Source organism: Podarcis pityusensis, assembly GCF_964106645.2.
Source record: "Podarcis pityusensis genome assembly, chromosome: 3".
Classification (NCBI taxonomy): domain Eukaryota; kingdom Metazoa; phylum Chordata; class Lepidosauria; order Squamata; family Lacertidae; genus Podarcis; species Podarcis pityusensis.
The window spans coordinates 93,993,407-94,011,761 of record NC_138026.1 but is presented as its reverse complement, the minus strand read 5'-3'; the positions used below and the strand labels follow the sequence as shown (position 1 = coordinate 94,011,761).

The window sequence follows — 18,355 nt, the reverse complement described above, 5'->3', positions numbered from 1 at the left end:
GGCAGTCTATCTGAGGTTCCCTTGCATGGTTGAACTACCTAGACTGGCAGTTGTGGAAGGAACAAAGTAAAAGGTCCCCCTTCCATTACAGTAGGTAGTGTAATTTCAGCTGCTTTTTTATCCTTTCATTGTGAAGAACAAGTATACGTGGTCTGTTTTGACTTGCATCTTAAAAAAACGTTATATGGAAACAACATGTTGTATAAGTTGCACTCTTGATATTTTTTTACAAGGATGGAAATCTGTTATATTGGGACAAAACTGAAGTGCATCAGATTAAAACCAGGGTCAAAGTTAGGATGTGAACTCAAGTGCAAGATTTTAGTATTCTGATATAAATCTTAATTGTGCAGCAAGGTTATCTTGTCATAGCACAAGTTCAAATGCACATGTGCTTTTCTGGTTTCTCCTATTTTAATTGCATCATAAAACATGCAACATGATCCACATAAAGCTAAAATGTTCTGAAGTAGTTGCAGTTATTGTAGAAGTGTTCATCAATTATTTAAGTCCATTAAAATCCGGAAGAAGATATTGTCCTGTGTTCTGATGGGAAAGCCTATTGTATATGTTTCTATATAGTAATCGCCATGCCGGTCCATTGTATCATTTTCCAATGGCTTGTGGGAGAGGACAATGAGATGAGGGCATCACAGTCTGATTCATTGGGTTGCAGGTGCACCAGCCCCCTCTTCTTCCCTGGTTTTGTGTTATGAGATAGGGTTCCAAGGACTAGTTAACTTTCCATGCTATCAGCAGAGTCATATGAAAGAATCATGACAATTGCATTCCAAGTTTATTTCCTTCCTCCAAAGTAGAGGACCGAAAGTGACAAGACAGCAGTATTCAGGGCTGCTGTTGCTGCTGAGTATGAAAGAGCCAGAAGTTGCACGCCAGGCAGGGCAGAGCCACCATGCCAGCTTTCCTGATGGTGCATCAATGTTGATTACTAGGAGGGAGGGGTGGCGTTGTGAGGAGGCTGACAGTAAGCTAGCATGCTGGGTTTGCCCTACTCAGCAAGGTGTTTCCGTCACCAGTATGTTCATGGTACCAGGAGAAGCAAGCGAGTCACTGTGGTGTGGGTTCTCCGATACCCAAGCGAACATGTTTGAATGAGATGACCGCTTGAGGAAAACTGTACTGGCATCATGGTTACTTCTCCATGCGATTATTTCCTTCAAATATAGCTGAGCAGGGTGGGAGCAGCTGTAAAATAGCAGTTGACATAAAACTGCTGGTAGCCTACGGGTCAGGCCTGGGTTGAGTGCTGGTGGCATGTTTCCAGTTCAGCCGACTTCATCCCTCTCTGTGCAAGGGAAGCCAATTCAACCAGAGCCTAATGAGTATCCTGACAATTGTCTAGGACCATCTACTTATGCCACTGTGCTGTAAACAATGCCTTGATTCTGTATTACATTGAGTCAGCAAATCCTCCAGAGTTTTGGAATCCTGCTGGCTTTGGTTCTGTCAGGGTCTGTGCAGGAGCTAGCCAACTGGGTCTACCATATACAACAATAATATAATTAGATCATTAGCTTTTTACAACAGTGGTGTTTATGTAACAACCTACATTTAATTGCATTTTTCCAGGTTCGTACAGAGCATTAAAGGCCAAACATGTCCTGCTGGTATATATATTGGTCCTCACATTAGTTGAGAATTCCTCAGTTGTCATAGTTGCTTGTAACAACCTTAATTTGGTCAATTGTTCCTAGGCTAGAGCAATTTTTAAAATATATATTTCTTGCCTGCACTCCATCACATTATAAAATAAATAAAAGAATCACAACCACACATATTTCCAGTTCCAAAGCATTTGCACCAGAATTTAGTAGCTAAGGTGATTGGGCTCCTGGAATTTTTCCAATGCTTAGAATTGATGTGCTAACAAATTTCATTAAAAATGTATATATAATCTTATCTGGTATTAAAAACCAGTGTGGTAGTAGTTTCAAATGTTTAGCTTTGGTGGGGAAGGCGCTATTGTGTGGGGGTGAGCACCATCTTTGGCAAGTTCAGTACAGTAATAGTAACTTTTGCCATTTTTAGGGACATATGCCGCATGCTTTGAATGCAGTGCCATTGTGGCACTAGAAAATACCTGCAGGAGGTGATTAGAGGCCACATGAGAGAACATTCAAGTGGTATAATTCCTGTACTAAGTTGGGGGAATCTCATGTAAATGGTTTTTCTCCCTCTGCGTGCAGTAATTACCTTAGTCTGGTTTTACTCCATCTGTCCTGATTTGCTGTTTATAAATGGGCTTCTTTCCAATATTTCTGTTGCTGTAGCTTTTTTTCTTTTTTGCTTAATATTTGTTTGCTTAGTGGTGTAGTATTTGCTTTTGTATCTGTTTTACATATGAGACTATGCAATCTCCCTTAAAAATAAAGCAAACCGCCACCCCCATCTCATTATATCCTTAGTAGTCAATTCCTGCGAATTTGATACTTTGGTGGGGGGGGCGGGGCAACCTGTGAATATCAAGGAAAATTCAGATCATCATGATATTAACTGAGAAATCAGGTTTCAGGGTATGTAGCCAAGTAAATGTGTTGTGCTCTGGGAAATAGCTGAGGATGACATAACAGGCCCAATACACTGGGGTCACAGCACCTTTGTCCAGCTAGGAAGCTTTGTTCTTTCAGCTGTGTCCTTTGTTTCAGCCTCATTTCTTTTCATACGTGAACAGCTTTCATTGACTTATACAAAATAAATGGACTCCAGTAGACAAGTCTGGAGGGAAGAATCTACTTCCTGCTGAAGAAACCACAGTTGCAACCACAGTTGTCAGTGGCAAGTTTTAAGCTGCATGCAAATGGTGTTCCCATGTGTGGCCCTTTCTTGCATATACATGATTTGATGATATTCAGCCCTTTGGGAATAATGAAGCATTGCAGTTTGGGGTACCATAGTATATAGTGGTGAGGAAGAACCCTGTCCTACCCTATTTGCTGCTAGCTGGCTCAGGTTCCACTGACAAGGGCTTTGCAGTGGTGCACAGAGGTACCCTGTTGACCTGCTTACAGGTGTGTGTGATGTGGCAATGGTGTCCAAACTTTTTTCAAAGAGGGCCAGATTTGATGAAGTGAAGGGCCATGAGGGCCAACCAAAGTTAACCTTTTTTAAGGATTGAAGTTGAGGCTTTTTTAGGATTGAAGTTGTTGAGGTTTTTTTTTTAGGATTTTACCCCAGGAAGTAAACTGCCATGGGGGCTGAATTAAACCGACTGGCGGGCAAGATTAGGCCCCTGAAACAGATTTTGGACACACTTGCTTTACGGCTGTCATAATGATTGGTATTTAGCAAGTTACACAGTACAGTGGTACCTCGGGTTAAGTACTTAATTCGTTCTGGAGGTCTGTACTTAACCTGAAACTGTTCTTAACCTGAAGCACCACTTTAGCTAATGGGGCCTCCTGCTGCTGCCGCGTTGCCGGAGCCCGATTTCTGTTCTTACCCTGAAGCAAAGTTCTTAACCTGAAGCACTATATCTGGGTTAGCGGAGTCTGTAACCTGAAGCGTATGTAACCCGAGGTACCACTGTAATGTCTTGCCTTAGTCCTAGCTCCCTAAAGTTATCCAGAACCTCCCAACGGTTCCCAACACTGGTTTTGGTGGATTGCTTCTGTGTAAATGAAACTTCATCTTTTTTAGAATATATTCACAAATTATTTGGAGGCTTTTGTAGATACAGTACCTTTAAGTAAACATGAGTTTATCATCTATAACTGCTAGAACAGACGTGACTGGTATTCAGCGTGAAGGCTTTCACTTTGTGATCTTTCTGGCTTTTAGCAGTGGAGGTTTTCAGGTGGGTTCTTTGGTGCAGCACCTCTAAACTAAGTGACCATATCCAACTTTGAAAAGTTGTTTTTGAGTAGGTATATTATCTGAAGTTTTCAGTGAGGTGAAAGCTCACTTCTCCATGGGAAAGACCATGCTTTTGATACTTAATATCACCAAGATATCAGAATGACAGTGTTACTGTATTTTACTGACAGTTACTTAAAGCCTGTCTTCACATAGAATATTTGAATTACATATCAGTACGTTTATTTTGCCTTTTGAGTAACTTTAAGGGTATGAATAAGGAGACTTCCAGTTTGTGCTGTACTAGCGTTGAGCAGCCTGCCAAAGAGATCCTCATTTTATTCTCCTGTCCTCCTACACAATAAAACAAGCTTAGGTTTTTCCAAATTAGGAAATTTCATGACTCACACACTTTCACTGTATAAGCAGCAATCGCTGTTCCCAGTTCCCACATCCTTGCAGACAAATAAGGGACAAAATAGTTCTCCCCTTTATTTAAAGAGGAAGACAATCCTTTTGGGTGGTGGGTTGTGGTGTTGTTTTTGGAATTAAAACAGACTCTCTCTCTCTCTCTCTCTCTCTCTCTCTCTCTCTCTCACACACACACACACACACACACACACACACACGGTGTTTTAAACCAAATTTAATTCTCTTCTAGTGGCATTCCAAATCATGATCCCAGTCTGACACCTTTAATTTAGCAGGAGTTATTCAGGTCTTCAATTTTTTTTTTTTTGAAAAATCAAGCTCTTTCCATTGCATCATACCAAATGTATATTTTGACTGAGTGCCTTTTATCTGATGAACTTCCTGAATTCCCTTCTTGCTTGGGTGAAACTTGTCAGACATCACTTTATTAGGTCGTTTATTCTGTGCTATAAACTGTCTGATGACTTAGGTTGAATATGAAATTACCTCAGCTGCAGTTGCCTTAGAGTACAATCCTATACATGTCTACTCAAAAGTAAGTTACTTATTTCAGTGGGCTTACTACCAGGAAACTTGAAATTGGATTGTAGTCATAGTGTCTGTGTTTTCACATACCATATGCAAAGGATAGAAATCTATTTTGTAATTGAACTTTTAATTTTTTAAAAAAATAATATTTATTGAGAATTTTAAGATTACAAAGAAACAAAGGAAAAAAGAAGGAAAAAACAAGTAGCATTTAAACAATACGAATCAATAAAAAAAAGGTCAAAAAGAGAAAAAAACAAAACACACAATACATCAAAAACAAAAAGCAAAAATAGACAAAAAATTTAAAAAACAAATCCAATATTCCCAAATCATTAACTGTCATTACCTTGTTTCATCGACCTCCTCACACCTCCCTTTTTTGTATTCTAGTTGTTAATTATCTCAGCAAATCCTTTCCATCTTTCATAATATTCTGTCATTAAATTACCTTAATCTATTTTAACCTTATCTTACCATAAAAGGCCCTAAAACTTAAAACTTAAATCTTATTTATACCAAATTCTCTTAACCATGACATATTCTTACATAATTCTTATTAACATTTCTGCTAAAGCCAAATAATTTCATTCCAACATTTTTCTAATACTCTTTACTTTTACAAGATTTTCCTAAATAGTTTGTTTAAAACTTTCTTCCAATCTTCATCCAACGTCTCTTTCTCCTGGTCTCGGGTTTTGTCAGTCCTTTCTATCCCATCCATCTAGTCCATCAACCTGGTAACCTTATATCCGAGGCCCTTGGATCTCTTCCATGTCCCATCCGCAGATCTTCATATTTATACCTGTGCTTTACTTTGTCTTCTGCTCCTTTCACTCGGGGAGACTCCAGCTTGACAATGTTTTTGTCCCTTCTCGACAGATCAGCCCCTTTTCCAAAGTCAACACTGAACTCCATATGGTATTTAAAAGCATGTTTCAAAGCCCCTCCAAAGTTAAGGGCCCGCACAACTCCGAATGCCTCCCGGCCCAAAGCCAGACTTGAAAGGTCAAAACATCCCTGCATAGGGGGGGTCTATCCAGCCCCCCGTCTCCAAGCCAAACAGAACTCTGTCTCTCCAAATCTGGCTTTCTCCAGGTTCATTCGTCAAGTCCAACAACTCATGTTCCTGCTGGGCCACAGTTCCCTCCATCTGTGCCTCACTAGGTCCAGCAACAACCTCCTCCCTCATCTGATCTGTCAAGGCACACTCCTGAGTTATTTCCTGAGTGGGTTCTAAATAAGTACCCACTGCCTGTCCAAACTTTCCGATCCCAACAGTCATCAAATCCATCTTCTCATGTAACTGTTCCAATAAAGCACTTGTCTTACAAAAGGCCAACACCAGAGCCTTCAAGTACATTCTTGCTGAAGGTCAGAGTCTGTTCCCACGATCTTAATCTATTGCAGCTGCAAAACTCCCCAGTTCGAAATTAATAACAGTTTCACAAGCTCCCTCTAGGGGAAAAAGCTTCTATTTGTATCCATCTCTCTCTCTCTCTCTTTTTAAAGCAAATCTAACAACAAAGTTTCCTTTTTCAGATATTTTGTCAATATTTTATTCCTTTTAGATGCGAAGGGGAACAATGGAATCAATATGTTTCTCTTCTTTTAACTAGCTGTCAAAAACGTTTGTCTATAGTCAATGAACTTCCCGAAGATGTCTGTCCTGACACCCCACTCCCAGGTTCAGGACGGTGGAGAATTGCTTTTCTTTACTTGTCTTCTGCAAGTTTAATCAGTCCAGAAAAAGTTCCCCCCTCTTCTCCTGCTTCCAATGGGGGTTCAGTAATTTTAAATGATGAAAATTGATCCTTTACAAACGATTTTCTAAGCTCTAGCTTGCCATGTCTTTGCTTCAATCTATTTACAAAAAGCGGAAGGCAGACTTCCTGTTTATACCTTTCCGCTTCAGTGCCAAATTAAAGGAAATTTCTTATTCCAATTTTCCGTTCTACTCACGGACAGTTATTTAGGCTCCAATTGTCCACAGGAAAAAGTCAGCGCTCTCCAGCAACAGCAATGTGGCTTCACTCCGTGAAAGAAGCGGTCGATTCAAGGCACCGCGCCACTCACCCCACGTCGCTCCGGAACCCCGAAATCGGGTTTCCCCGCGAGTAGGGGGGGCGCAAAGGTACCGGCCGAATCCCACGTCCACAGGCTTCTCCCGCCTGTGGTTTTTGATGGGTCTCCGCCTCGCCGTGGCGGTTCAGACCCTGTTTTCCACAGAGCGGATTCCTCCCGATTGGAGGAAATCCGCCATTGCCAGAGGCGCCAACCCGGAAGTTGTAATTGAACTTTTAAGTGGCAAAATTGACTTGTTTAAGTTAACATTAGCTTTGTGAATGAAAGTGTAACACAAGAATGGGATGCCACTGAGAGAGCTGCTATTTTGCAGGTGGTGATTTTGACCATAACAGTCAACAGTCAACTGTGTTTCTCCATGTGTCCCAACCCTCTGAAACAGTTTGGGGTGTGATCAAAAGGGCCACAGTATGGGAGCAAGGAAGGGAGAATCTCATTGCATGATCAAAATCTATTCCACACATAGATGGGCACAGTTGAAATGATTGTTGCCCATTATGGTTGAAATCCTCACCTGCAAAATCTACTTGTATGACATTGGATATAATACAGTATTTATATTAATCTAATACTTGTAACTGATAAGAATAGCCAGAAAAACAGGACTTCGAAGACATGGAGTGTACTATCTTTTACATTGTGATCAAAGTATCTTCATCTTTTAGTAAATGATAAATGAAGATTGTCTGACTTACTGGGCAGTACACACATAGTGGTAGGTATTCTGTTGTGTCCATCTACAAATGGAGCAAACTTCTGCTTGTGCACGCAATAGGACTCCCATTCCTCCTCTTTACAGTCCTCCCTGAGGACTGCAGGAGGAGCAGAGAAAGAAGAAGTAACATTGTGCAATCGGAAGTCCACTTTCAAGATGGTGGATATCACACCAGGAGTAGATTGTGGTAATGTCCTCTTTCCCCAACCTCCCCCCTCCTGAGTGTGCATTCCCCCCATAGATCTTAACCACTGTTTAAGCACTGCAACAGTACAGTCGTCCCTTGGTTTTCGAGCAGCTTTCTTCTCGAACATATTGGCTCCTGAATGCCGCAAACCCGGAAGTGACTGTTCTGGTTTGTGAACTATTTTTGGAAGCCAGACGTCCGATGGGACTTCTGCAACTTCCAGTTGGCTGCAGGAGCTTCCTGCAGCCAATCAGAAGCCATGCTTTGGTGCCCGAACATTTTGGAAGTTGAACGGAATCCATTCCAAAAGGTACGACTGTAATGAAATTATATGTGGTTAAAGATAACCTTGTAACCAGGCTTTGTTTAGTCTGATTTTAAATCATGGGTAGCAGAGGACCTGGTGCTGAGATTCCTCAATCTCATTTTTTTAGCCCAGGGCAATCAAAATAGGATTCCCCATGTACCATTGTATGATGCCTATATATCTTTGGTCAGTGTTATTCTGTCTGTCTGAGAAGTCAAAAACAAAAAAGCATGGTCTTTTTGATTATTGTGTTTTACATAAAGCAGAAGGCTTTCACTTTGACAAGTTTTATTTATATTCTTCCAGGAAACTGTTACTTGAATAATCTCTGGCTTTGTACTCAGCAAGCAAAAAGCATGGTTCTACATGACTGCTTTTGCATATGTACTCTCTCCAAAACAAATCTAATCTTGAATGTCTTGCAAATGAGGACATGGGGTTCACTAGGACAAATCTGGCAGCAGAATCAAAACTCTGGTATTTCTTTCATTTTACTGAGATCTTAGCTGCCAAAACATTAGTATAGCAGCTGTACTAATGAATAGCATTAGTAATTGGGGTGGGGGGGGGAGTGTTTGGTTTTGATATGGAATGCTAGAACACATAACTTAGATCAGTGGTCTTCAACTTAGTAAAAATCCAGGGCTCACCTTTAACCTAAACATTTCTTATTTTTCCATTTCTTGTTTTTTTTTTAACCATATATTTATGTGGTGGTAGGATAATTCCATAGTGACCAACATAACCTTTACAATCTTTTTTACATAATATTTTTCTTTTAGCGAATATTATTTGATTTCCATTTACCCTTTTTTTTTGTTTTTTTGTTAACTGGGTTGATCTTCCCTGCAAAAATATTCAAGAAGTATGCCACTGAGAGTTTAAACAACTTTCTTTTTATTGTTTTAACAGACATGACAAACACTAAAGTTTTGCAACCTCAATTATTTATCTGAAACTTAGACAATTCTATCCTCTGAAACCATGAATATTTTTTCTGTCTGCAGCAATATACATATACAGCTAATGTTTCATAGATGAGTGTCAAAATTACGTAAACTTTGGGTAAGCTGGGTTTTCTGGCAAATTAATTGTGACCAATGTAACGTGAAAATTCATTAATAGGCACTTACAAATAACTACCTCCAAAGCAAAACCCTGTGCATATTGCACTTTACTCTGTATTCACAAATTACAGATCAGCACCATGTCCATATGTGAAGTTGTAATGCCAACAGGAATTTACACTTGGCTATAGCAACACTCCAATTATTCTCCCCCCAAAAGGTTGAGAAATTGGCTAACAATTTCTCAACCTTTGCAGTAACTGAGTTGCCAGCTGTTTCAGTTTCCATACTTTCTGGCAGGATTACCCTTAGGGACATCATTCTGTCAAACAAAAAGACAGAATGAAATATATATTCATACATTTTGAAATATATGAGAAATTCATTTACACTTTATGTTCAAGACTCTTCAATCTTTTACAGGGTTGTATTGTTATCCAGAGGCAGATTTAGGACCAATGTGCAGAATTAGGGCACTGTGCTGCTGAGGGTCCCCCAATTTAGTAGTGTACATTGTTACCTGAGAGGATACCTTTGAAACATGACTACCAATAATGAATTGCTATTGTTGAATTCTAGTGTTTCAGTTAGTTGCATTGTTTCCAGTCTTCATTTCTCCTACTCTCCAATTAAAATCAGTGAAGTCTGGTCCCTTAGGGCAATCTGGACTTAAATCCTACCAAGTGAAATGTCAAACAATTAAAAATCTCAAAGCCATACTCTTCCCTTGTCCTACAATCCTTCCAAAATCCATTTTAATTTAGACAGACTCTGGGAGACATTTCTTTCAACTGGCCAATCAGTTTTCTGCAGCACTCAGCCAATTTCAATCCAGAAGTATTTCTGTCAACATGAGGTCCTACCCGTCTCCTGGTAGAAAAACAGTGTGATAGTAAATCTGTATATTAATGGAGCTGCTGACTCTTAGCCCTGGTTGTACAGGTTTCACCTCCTTACTGTTGTCACATTGTCAGTCCAGCCACATTAGCAGGTATACTTTTCCGTTAGACCCAGGAGCCGATACATCTGTTCTGAGTAAATTCAAAGCTGTTTGCTTAGAAGCCACACCTACACAGAAGTAAAGCTCAGACCCCAGCTCCTTTGATTAGCCTTGCATCTTTCCCTGTTTGCGTGAATGAGCTCCACTAGATATTAAAATGACTGTATAAAAGGTCTTTTGACCTTTTCTCTCCCCTTCTCCAGTGTCTCTGCTAAAAGAAATGGATAAGTTTAATGTGAACGATCAATACACAAACTATATATTGTACTCCGTAGGATTAATTGTCGCTATCGAGCCCTTACTACCTGACAAAAGCTTCATAGATTGCCTCTTCCAACAGGAGATCGATAATATATATTTGTCCATGTGACAAGGTGCAACATGTTACATTTGGTTGTATGGTAAGCTCAAATGCATAGAATGTGTGCGTTTGCCCTGCCAAAGGTGTGAAGGAAGTACCATACAAATAGTTGATTTGCATAAGCACAGAGCAAATACCATATGGAATGCTGCCATGGGAAGCATTAACAAGTAGCCTCAATAAGTGGACTATGGCATACAAAGGCAGCATAAGAAAAGACAGACAATTGAATAAGTCTGGCAGGGAGCATGCTTTCTTGTGCAAATAGAGGTTTCTGTGCTGTTTCAGAAATTTATTTTAGGTGGTGAATTAGCCAGATATATTTCTGCATTAAACTTTCTATACCACCTTTCCAAAACAATTCTCCCAAGGCAATTCAGAAACTAATTAAAGCAATTTAAAAAATAAAATAAAGAAAAAACCCCTGAGAGGAGCAGTGTGTACATAGAGGCAAAGATGCAACAGAAAGCCTGCACAGCCAATAGTTTGGAGCTAAGAAGCAGGATGCTGTAAAGGTTAAGGCAGAAGAAGCAAAAAAACCTAAAAGTCTAGTGAAGTAAAGCTTGGACTTGGTCCAGAAGATCTCAGAGCCCAGGGAGTGTCAAGGGAGCAGGGTCTTCGCAAGCTGGGTATGCTAGGTTCATGCCATTTGAAAGATTTAAAGGATGGAACGAGCCTGTTGAATTGAACCTAGAAACAAACTGGCAGCCTAAAGAACATGTAACACTGGCCATACCATTTTGCACAGCTGTTGCTTCCAGACAGTCTTGAAGGACAACACCCAGACAAGAAATGACTGTGATTGATCTGCATGCTTTCTAAGGAATTATTAAACATTGCCAAGGTCTTAGATTTCCAGATGCAGCTGGCCTATTAGATGCAGCTGATAAACATTGCACCTGACCTCATCTGCACTTAAGCTTCCAGGTCAATCATTCAATTATCCCGGGGAGAAAGACAATGAGCCTGAGCTTGTTCCTAATCTCACATTTGGGTTCTACCCTAGGGGCAAAGTAGTGGTTGAGCAGGTCTTCCAGATACCCCTCTTAACCAATTTCTTGTTTCTACAGCTTTTTGGAGGGGTTAACTTATAATGCTCAAAACTATGCAGTACTTGCTAAAAAGGAAATGCTGGAGCATTGTAGTATACCTTTTTAGTTACTGATGTGAAGATAGTAACACATCACCTCAAAAAAATGCTGAAGGAATTGGTGGTTCTTCTGTAATGGGCAATTTATGCTCTCATAATCCATGTAATGGCAGGTCCTCTGTTTCAATATCCACACAGGAAAGATGTGAGCTAGAATTCCAGAGGAGGGGCAGACTTTGGTCTTTCAAATTTCAGCGGTGCCCTGTGCAAGGCCAAAATTCTGCACCTTGCATTACCCTAAACCCACCTCTGGCCAGAGTACAAGCTTTTAAACATGAAATATGTTTTGTAAAATATACGTGTCCTCATAGTATTCCATTTGGAAAACCTGAATTATTGGACTGGATTGGTAAGTACAATTTTCTTTCTCAGATTTTGATTGTGAAGGATAAATGTGGAATTTACATCCCTGGGTAGGAGAGACGACCAACAGAAGTCCAACAAAATAAGTGGCTGTTAGTTACTGGTACAAAGTAATGGATTTGATACCCTATAATGTTTCAAGCTCTTGCTGTCCTTCAAGATGAACCTCAAGGTGAATCAGTCCATTAAGCCCAGAGATGTAAGTGCTTGCAAAGATTAGGTTTCCCATCCTCAAACATTACCAGTCATAATTCTTTTTATTGGTACATTATAAAACTTATTTGAGTATCTTTCTCAATACATAACAGTAAATTACTAATTTTAAAACAACTTCTCCATAGGGCTACAATTGGAGATTGTAATCTGATCCCCTTTGACTTTTCTTTATCTAACATTTCTTGCTCAAATGCAGGCTTAGATAATTATTGTGTGCCTTTCACAGTCCAAGAATTAAAACACACACACACGAACACAAAACTGATGAATGAATTACGACATCAGCAACACCTCTTCTGTAGGCTAAAGCAAATTAAATCTTATCTAGAGTTAACACCATACTTGAATGCCTCCAAAAGAGTAAGTATAAAATAAAATGACCAAGAGCTCAGGGCAACCCCTTAATCTTTTTATGCTGGACTTAAATTTTCGTAGCTGTCAAAGCCAAGCTCAGTATAAACTGTTCATTTCCTGAAAGAACAGTCACACAGCACTAAAGGGTTGTAAGATATGGGGGGGGGGGGGGATGTGCCTCATACATTTATCTAGTTGGTAACGTAACAGGTATGGATAACATCCTCCATTTACCTTTGCCCATAAATACAAAATATTTGAACCCCCGTTTCATATGGCCAATGGCATTGCAGATAAAAGCTGTAAAATATTTCCTGAAGGCATGACAGTGAGAGCTAGAGATATAATGACAAATAAGCCACATTTGTGAAATTTGTATCCCATCGCTTGAAACAAAGCTTGTCTCTCTTCCCCATCCCTTTCTTTTGAGCAGCTGTTTTCCTCTACTAGGGTGAAGTAGAGGATATGGCATTCCAGTATGGTTTAGGCAATGATGCATGTATTTTGGGAGATGGGAGGGAAATCAAATGGGGTCGGTGATGGGTGGGAGGGAAATCAATCCAGAAAGTTATGTTAAGTGAACCGGACTTCAGAAAGCCATAATATGCAAAAGAGGTCTGTTTAGCTACTTCAGTTCTTCTGCTTTCCTGCTTCTATCTCTGTGGACAAGCACTTCAGATGCTGAGTGCACATTTCTGCAGCTCAGAATATAAGAAAGCCTTATGAGAGAGAACTGGCTACCCTCAAGTTCTTATATTTATTTTATTTATTTATAAAAATATTTATATACCGCTGTATCATAAAATTATTTCACAATGGTTCATAGAATCATAGAATCATAGAGTTGGAAGAGACCACAAGGACCATCGAGTCCAACCCCATCAGAGCACTCCTGACATATGGTTGTCAAGCCTCTGCTTAAAGACCTCCAAAGAAGGAGACTCCACCACACTCCTTGGCAGCAAATTCCACTGTCGAACAGCTCTTACTGTCAGGAAGTTCTTCCTAATGTTTAGGTGGAATCTTCTTTCTTGTAGTTTGGATCCATTGCTCCGTGTCCGCTTCTCTGGAGCAGCAGAAAACAACCTTTCTCCCTCCTCTATGTGACATCCTTTTATATATTTGAACATGGCTATCATATCACCCCTTAACCTCCTCTTCTCCAGGCTAAATATGCCCAGCTCCCTTAGCCGTTCCTCATAAGGCATCGTTTCCAGGCCTTTGACCATTTTGGTTGCCCTCCTCTGGACACGTTCCAGTTTGTCAGTGTCCTTCTTGAACTGTGGTGCCCAGAACTGGACACAGTACTCCAGGTGAGGTCTGACCAGAGCAGAATACAGTGGCACTATTACTTCCCTTGATCTAGATGCTATACTCCTATTGATGCAGCCCAGAATTGCATTGGCTTTTTTAGCTGCCGCGTCACACTGTTGGCTCATGTCAAGTTTGTGGTCAACCAAGACTCCTAGATCCTTTTCACATGTACTGCTCTCAAGCCAGGTGTCACCCATCTTGTATTTGTGCCTCTCATTTTTTTTGCCCAAGTGCAATACTTTACATTTCTCCCTGTTAAAATTCATCTTGTTTGTTTTTGCCCAGTTCTCTAATCTGTCAAGGTCGTTTTGAAGTGTGATCCTGTCCTCTGGGGTGTTAGCCACCCCTCCCAGTTTGGTGTCATCTGCAAATTTGATCAGGATGCCCTTGAGTCCATCATCCAAGTCGTTGATAAAGATGTTGAATAAGACCGGGCCCAAGGTTCACAACAGCATCCTGTACTGTAGGCTTGGGCAATGTGTCGATACATCACTGAGGAACGGTATCAGGGCCAAAGCGCGGTGGCGGCTTCACTCGGCGGTCTATCGCGAGTAAAACCACCACCGCTCCTGAGTCGCTCTGTCACCAGAGCCCAGCGTGCTGAAGGAGAAACAAGCTGCAGCTGGGCACTGGTGACAGAGGGACTCAGGAGGAGTGGTGTTTTCACTCACAATATACCCCCAGGTGAAACCGCCATCACACTTTGGCCATCATATAACTGAGGGAGAAACATTGGCCAAGGCCAATGTAGCTTGTTCCTCCCTTGGCTGCCCACGCAGGCAGGCAGCTTGTTTAAACTTCTCTATTGAGGGGCACATGGCTGCCAACTCCTAAGCAGAAGAGTCTGACGGAGTCCTGACCCCACCTGTGACTTATGCGAGGCAGAGGCGGGGTGGGGGCTCCATTACACTTCTCCGTTGAGGGGCAGGCAGTGTGCACCCACACTCTTCAACGGAGAAAGAGGTAGCCACCCCCCACCCATGCCAAGGCAGTGGTGGATAATAATGCACCGTGTATAAGGTACAGAATTCTGTCACTTTATTCATTTATTTAACAAATTTGCATGCTATCCTTCATTATAAACATTTTCAGGGTAGTTTGTGTCAGTAAAACAGAACAAATAAAACCTACAAGAACATTGCAGAACTGAAACAGCTGGCTAGACTACCACCGTTGTTAAGTCTGTGAGAACTAAAAGGTCTTTGTCTACCACCAAAACGATACCAAAGCGGATACCAGGCAACTCTCCCTTGGGGGGGGGGGAGAATTGCCTAAATGGGAAATGAGAACAATTTCCCTCCCATCCTTTAGGAAATCTTCACAGTCTATGATTCTCTTGAAAGCTGGTGCACACATTCACAAATCATCCTGTCCTGGTATCAGTAGTTCCAAAGTACTTAAAAGACCGCCTATCTTCTTAAGTTGGTGGCATTTTTATTTTTTTTGTATTTACTTTATTTCTTGTAAATCTCTCTGGATATGATTAGTGATATAAAATTCCTATACTAAAAAAAAGCTGCATTATTTTTTTTTCTTAAGCGATGAAGCTTTAGGAAAACCAAATCCATTTTTACTCTCTTGGGGCTGTAGGCAGGCTGTTGTTAACCACAGCATGGCCTTGGAAAATAGGTTGTAACTGATGCGGCTCCTGCATGTACTTTGCAATTACTTTAAGGTTACCAGATTTTTCTCAATGAATCCGGGGACACTTTTCAACTTCAGTAGGAATGATAGGATTTTGTATGGGGACTGATTTGTAAATCCGGGGACTGTCCCCGGGAAACGGGGACATCTGGTGCCTTAAATTACATGTCCTTTTTCAGTGCATTTGTTATACTCTATGGTTACCACTGATAGTTGTATTTATGTCTATTTTGTTGGAAAAAAGATTAGGGGAAAATACAACTGATTTTATAACTTTTAAGGATTGCTAAAATATTTAAAAGCCCTAATATATTTATAGTTAGGGGCTTGTGAAAAATGCTTGCTAATGTTTAGCTGTTTTGCTGTTTGTTTGTTTGTTTGTTTGTTTGTTTGTTTGTTTGTTTGCTTGCTTGCTTGCTTGCTTGCTTGCTTGCTTGTTTTCTCCCTCATTGGGCCAGTCTGTAACTTCCTGAGTTTGCAAAAAGGGTTCAAGGAGTATTACATTGAAATTAAGAAAGTGCCTCACTTCCCAGCTGCAATTGAAAGAACAAAGATCAAATTTTAAATAAAGCAAAAGTTAATGAGTAAAATTATTTACTTGAATTTACTTGAATTAGCAATGGACATGCAGTACATTGATACATAATGGAACCAAGGAAGGGACTAGAGGGAAGTCAATTTGTTTTGTTTTGTTTTTGTGTTATTGTTATTGTTGTTATTTTAATTTTTTGTTATCTTTGGAAAATTAATAAATTGTTTTAAAAAAGAAAGAATTTACTTGAGTTGATCACACTGTTCTGTTTTGTACATTTCAAATATAGGCCAAGTATGAAAGCAGACAGAAAACTTAGGGTTGTAGTAAACTAAGAACTACTTAGAACAGAAGCATTGAACGTAATTAACCTATGTTAGTCATTTTCACTTACTTCAGTAAGTCTCCTCAGGGTAGAACTAGCATTGCATACCACTCTAAGATTGAAATTTTTGTCATCTATAGAGCATTTTTGATTGTTTGTTAACACTTGCAACTATATTGTGAGGTGGGTCTTCCTATTCCCATTTAACATTTGTTTTATAATTCATTAATCCTAAATAGATTAATATTGCTCTGTTGTTTACTCTTATAGCACACATCTGTTGACGGATATACTGAGCCCCATGTCCAGCCCACAAAATCAAGTAGCAGACAAAACATACCCCGTTGCAGAAACTCAATCACGTCTACAAATGAAGACCATCCTCACATTGGGAATTACCGCTTACTAAAAACAATAGGAAAAGGAAATTTTGCTAAAGTGAAGCTGGCTAGACATGTTCTTACTGGTAGAGAGGTAAGCTGTTTGTCTTTTTTTGCTTGGTAACAGTAGCCTGTGTTGCCTTATTCACACTTGTCTGTCTGCAATGAACATGCTTATTCTCTAGCTCTGTGATTGAATATGTAACAGGCTTTTCTTAGAGCCAAATGAGACATCAGGGCAGCAGACGAGTGGGCAGAATTACGTGTACTACTAAATCTCTTTGAAGAGGTAGGTTTGGAATTGAGATATTTTAAGATACAACAAGAGCATTTGAAGAGTAGGATTCCCCCGAAACAGCTGTCTTTCTTGCGGTGGGATGGTAAGATCGGAAGTAAACCCCACCAAAAGAAAAAAGTTTTCTAAATGCTTTTTAAAAAAACTTCTCTTCCCCATCCATGCTGCCTTGAACCCCCCTATTTTATAGGAGATCAGAAGGTCCTGGGGTTGGATACTGTTCCTGTCCCATCTAGTTGTGCCCTGATCAAAAGATAAACCATATTTGTGTGGAGACAAGAGTGGACAGGGGTTTGGAGTGGAAATCTTCTCTGAAAGCTCTAACTTTACTTATAGAAATGAAAATGTTTAGTTGAAATTCAAAATATTCTGAAATCTCTTAATTTCCCTGCTTCCAAACGCTAATAATAGAAAAAGGGAAATCACCACCTGTGGCCATAGGAAGCGATGCTTCCCTGCCCCACTCCTCTGCTGCTGGCTGGAATACAACACTGATTGCAGATTACTGACATTGCCAGCACAAGAAACCTCTGTAAATAGATTGTATTGGACAGAGTGGATAGAACAAATTGCTCTGAGAACATTTAATGTGGATGGCCCTGTGTATTCAGTATAATCAGGTTAACTTCTTACAAGTACACATATTTTTCGCACCATAAGACGCACCTAGTTTTTAGAAGAGGAAAGCAAGAAAAAAAATACAGAGTGTGTGAGGGAGAAAGATCCCCCTCCGTGCTGGCTCCTGGCTGCTCTCATGCAAGTCACAGAGCCCCTCGGATGGAGGGAACTCGAAAGAGTGTTCCAAAGCCCTCTTCCCTCGCCTCGCCTCTTCCCACCCCCTCGCGTGGGTGCCACCATTAGGACGCTTGCACGGGCGGCGTGCCACACCCCCGCCGCTCCAGAAACCAAAGTCCCCAGCTCTGCCACTGCCAGCGACCACACATTCGCTCCATAAGATGCACAGACACTTCCCCTTACTTTTTAGAGGGAAACAGTGTGTCTTATGGAGCAAAAAATATGGTAATACCAAACATTGCCTGACACCGTGAAGCCCCTTAAACATGTTCATAGGCCCACTATTTTCTTGGAATTGTCATTGTTTCAAGGAGCTTAATTTCATTGTTTTTGTCTGACTGTTTGCTAGTGTTCTGTGTAAAATACTGCTTGTATTTTAAACTTTAAAAACTGTAAACCTCTACACTGACTTCATTTGTTTGCAATTCTAAGCTGTGATTTAGAGTTAGGTGAACAAGATTCAAGCTTATGCTCACCCCTCCTCTGTTTCAA

The 18,355-nt window shown here is 40.4% G+C and overlaps 1 protein-coding gene across 5 annotated transcripts in view; it reads left to right on the top strand.

The window, feature by feature from the left end:
* Positions 1-18,355, top strand: part of MARK1 (microtubule affinity regulating kinase 1) — a 77,048-nt gene that overhangs the window by 18,839 nt on the left and 39,854 nt on the right. For all 5 annotated transcript variants that reach the window (XR_013984510.1, XM_081000147.1, XM_081000145.1 and 2 more), the window contains exon 2: positions 16,664-16,867. Coding sequence is in view for 4 of the 5 variants with exons in the window: in XM_081000147.1 (XP_080856273.1) it covers positions 16,664-16,867 (204 nt within the window). In the remaining variant the exon portion in view is untranslated. The remainder of the gene's footprint in view (positions 1-16,663; positions 16,868-18,355) is intronic.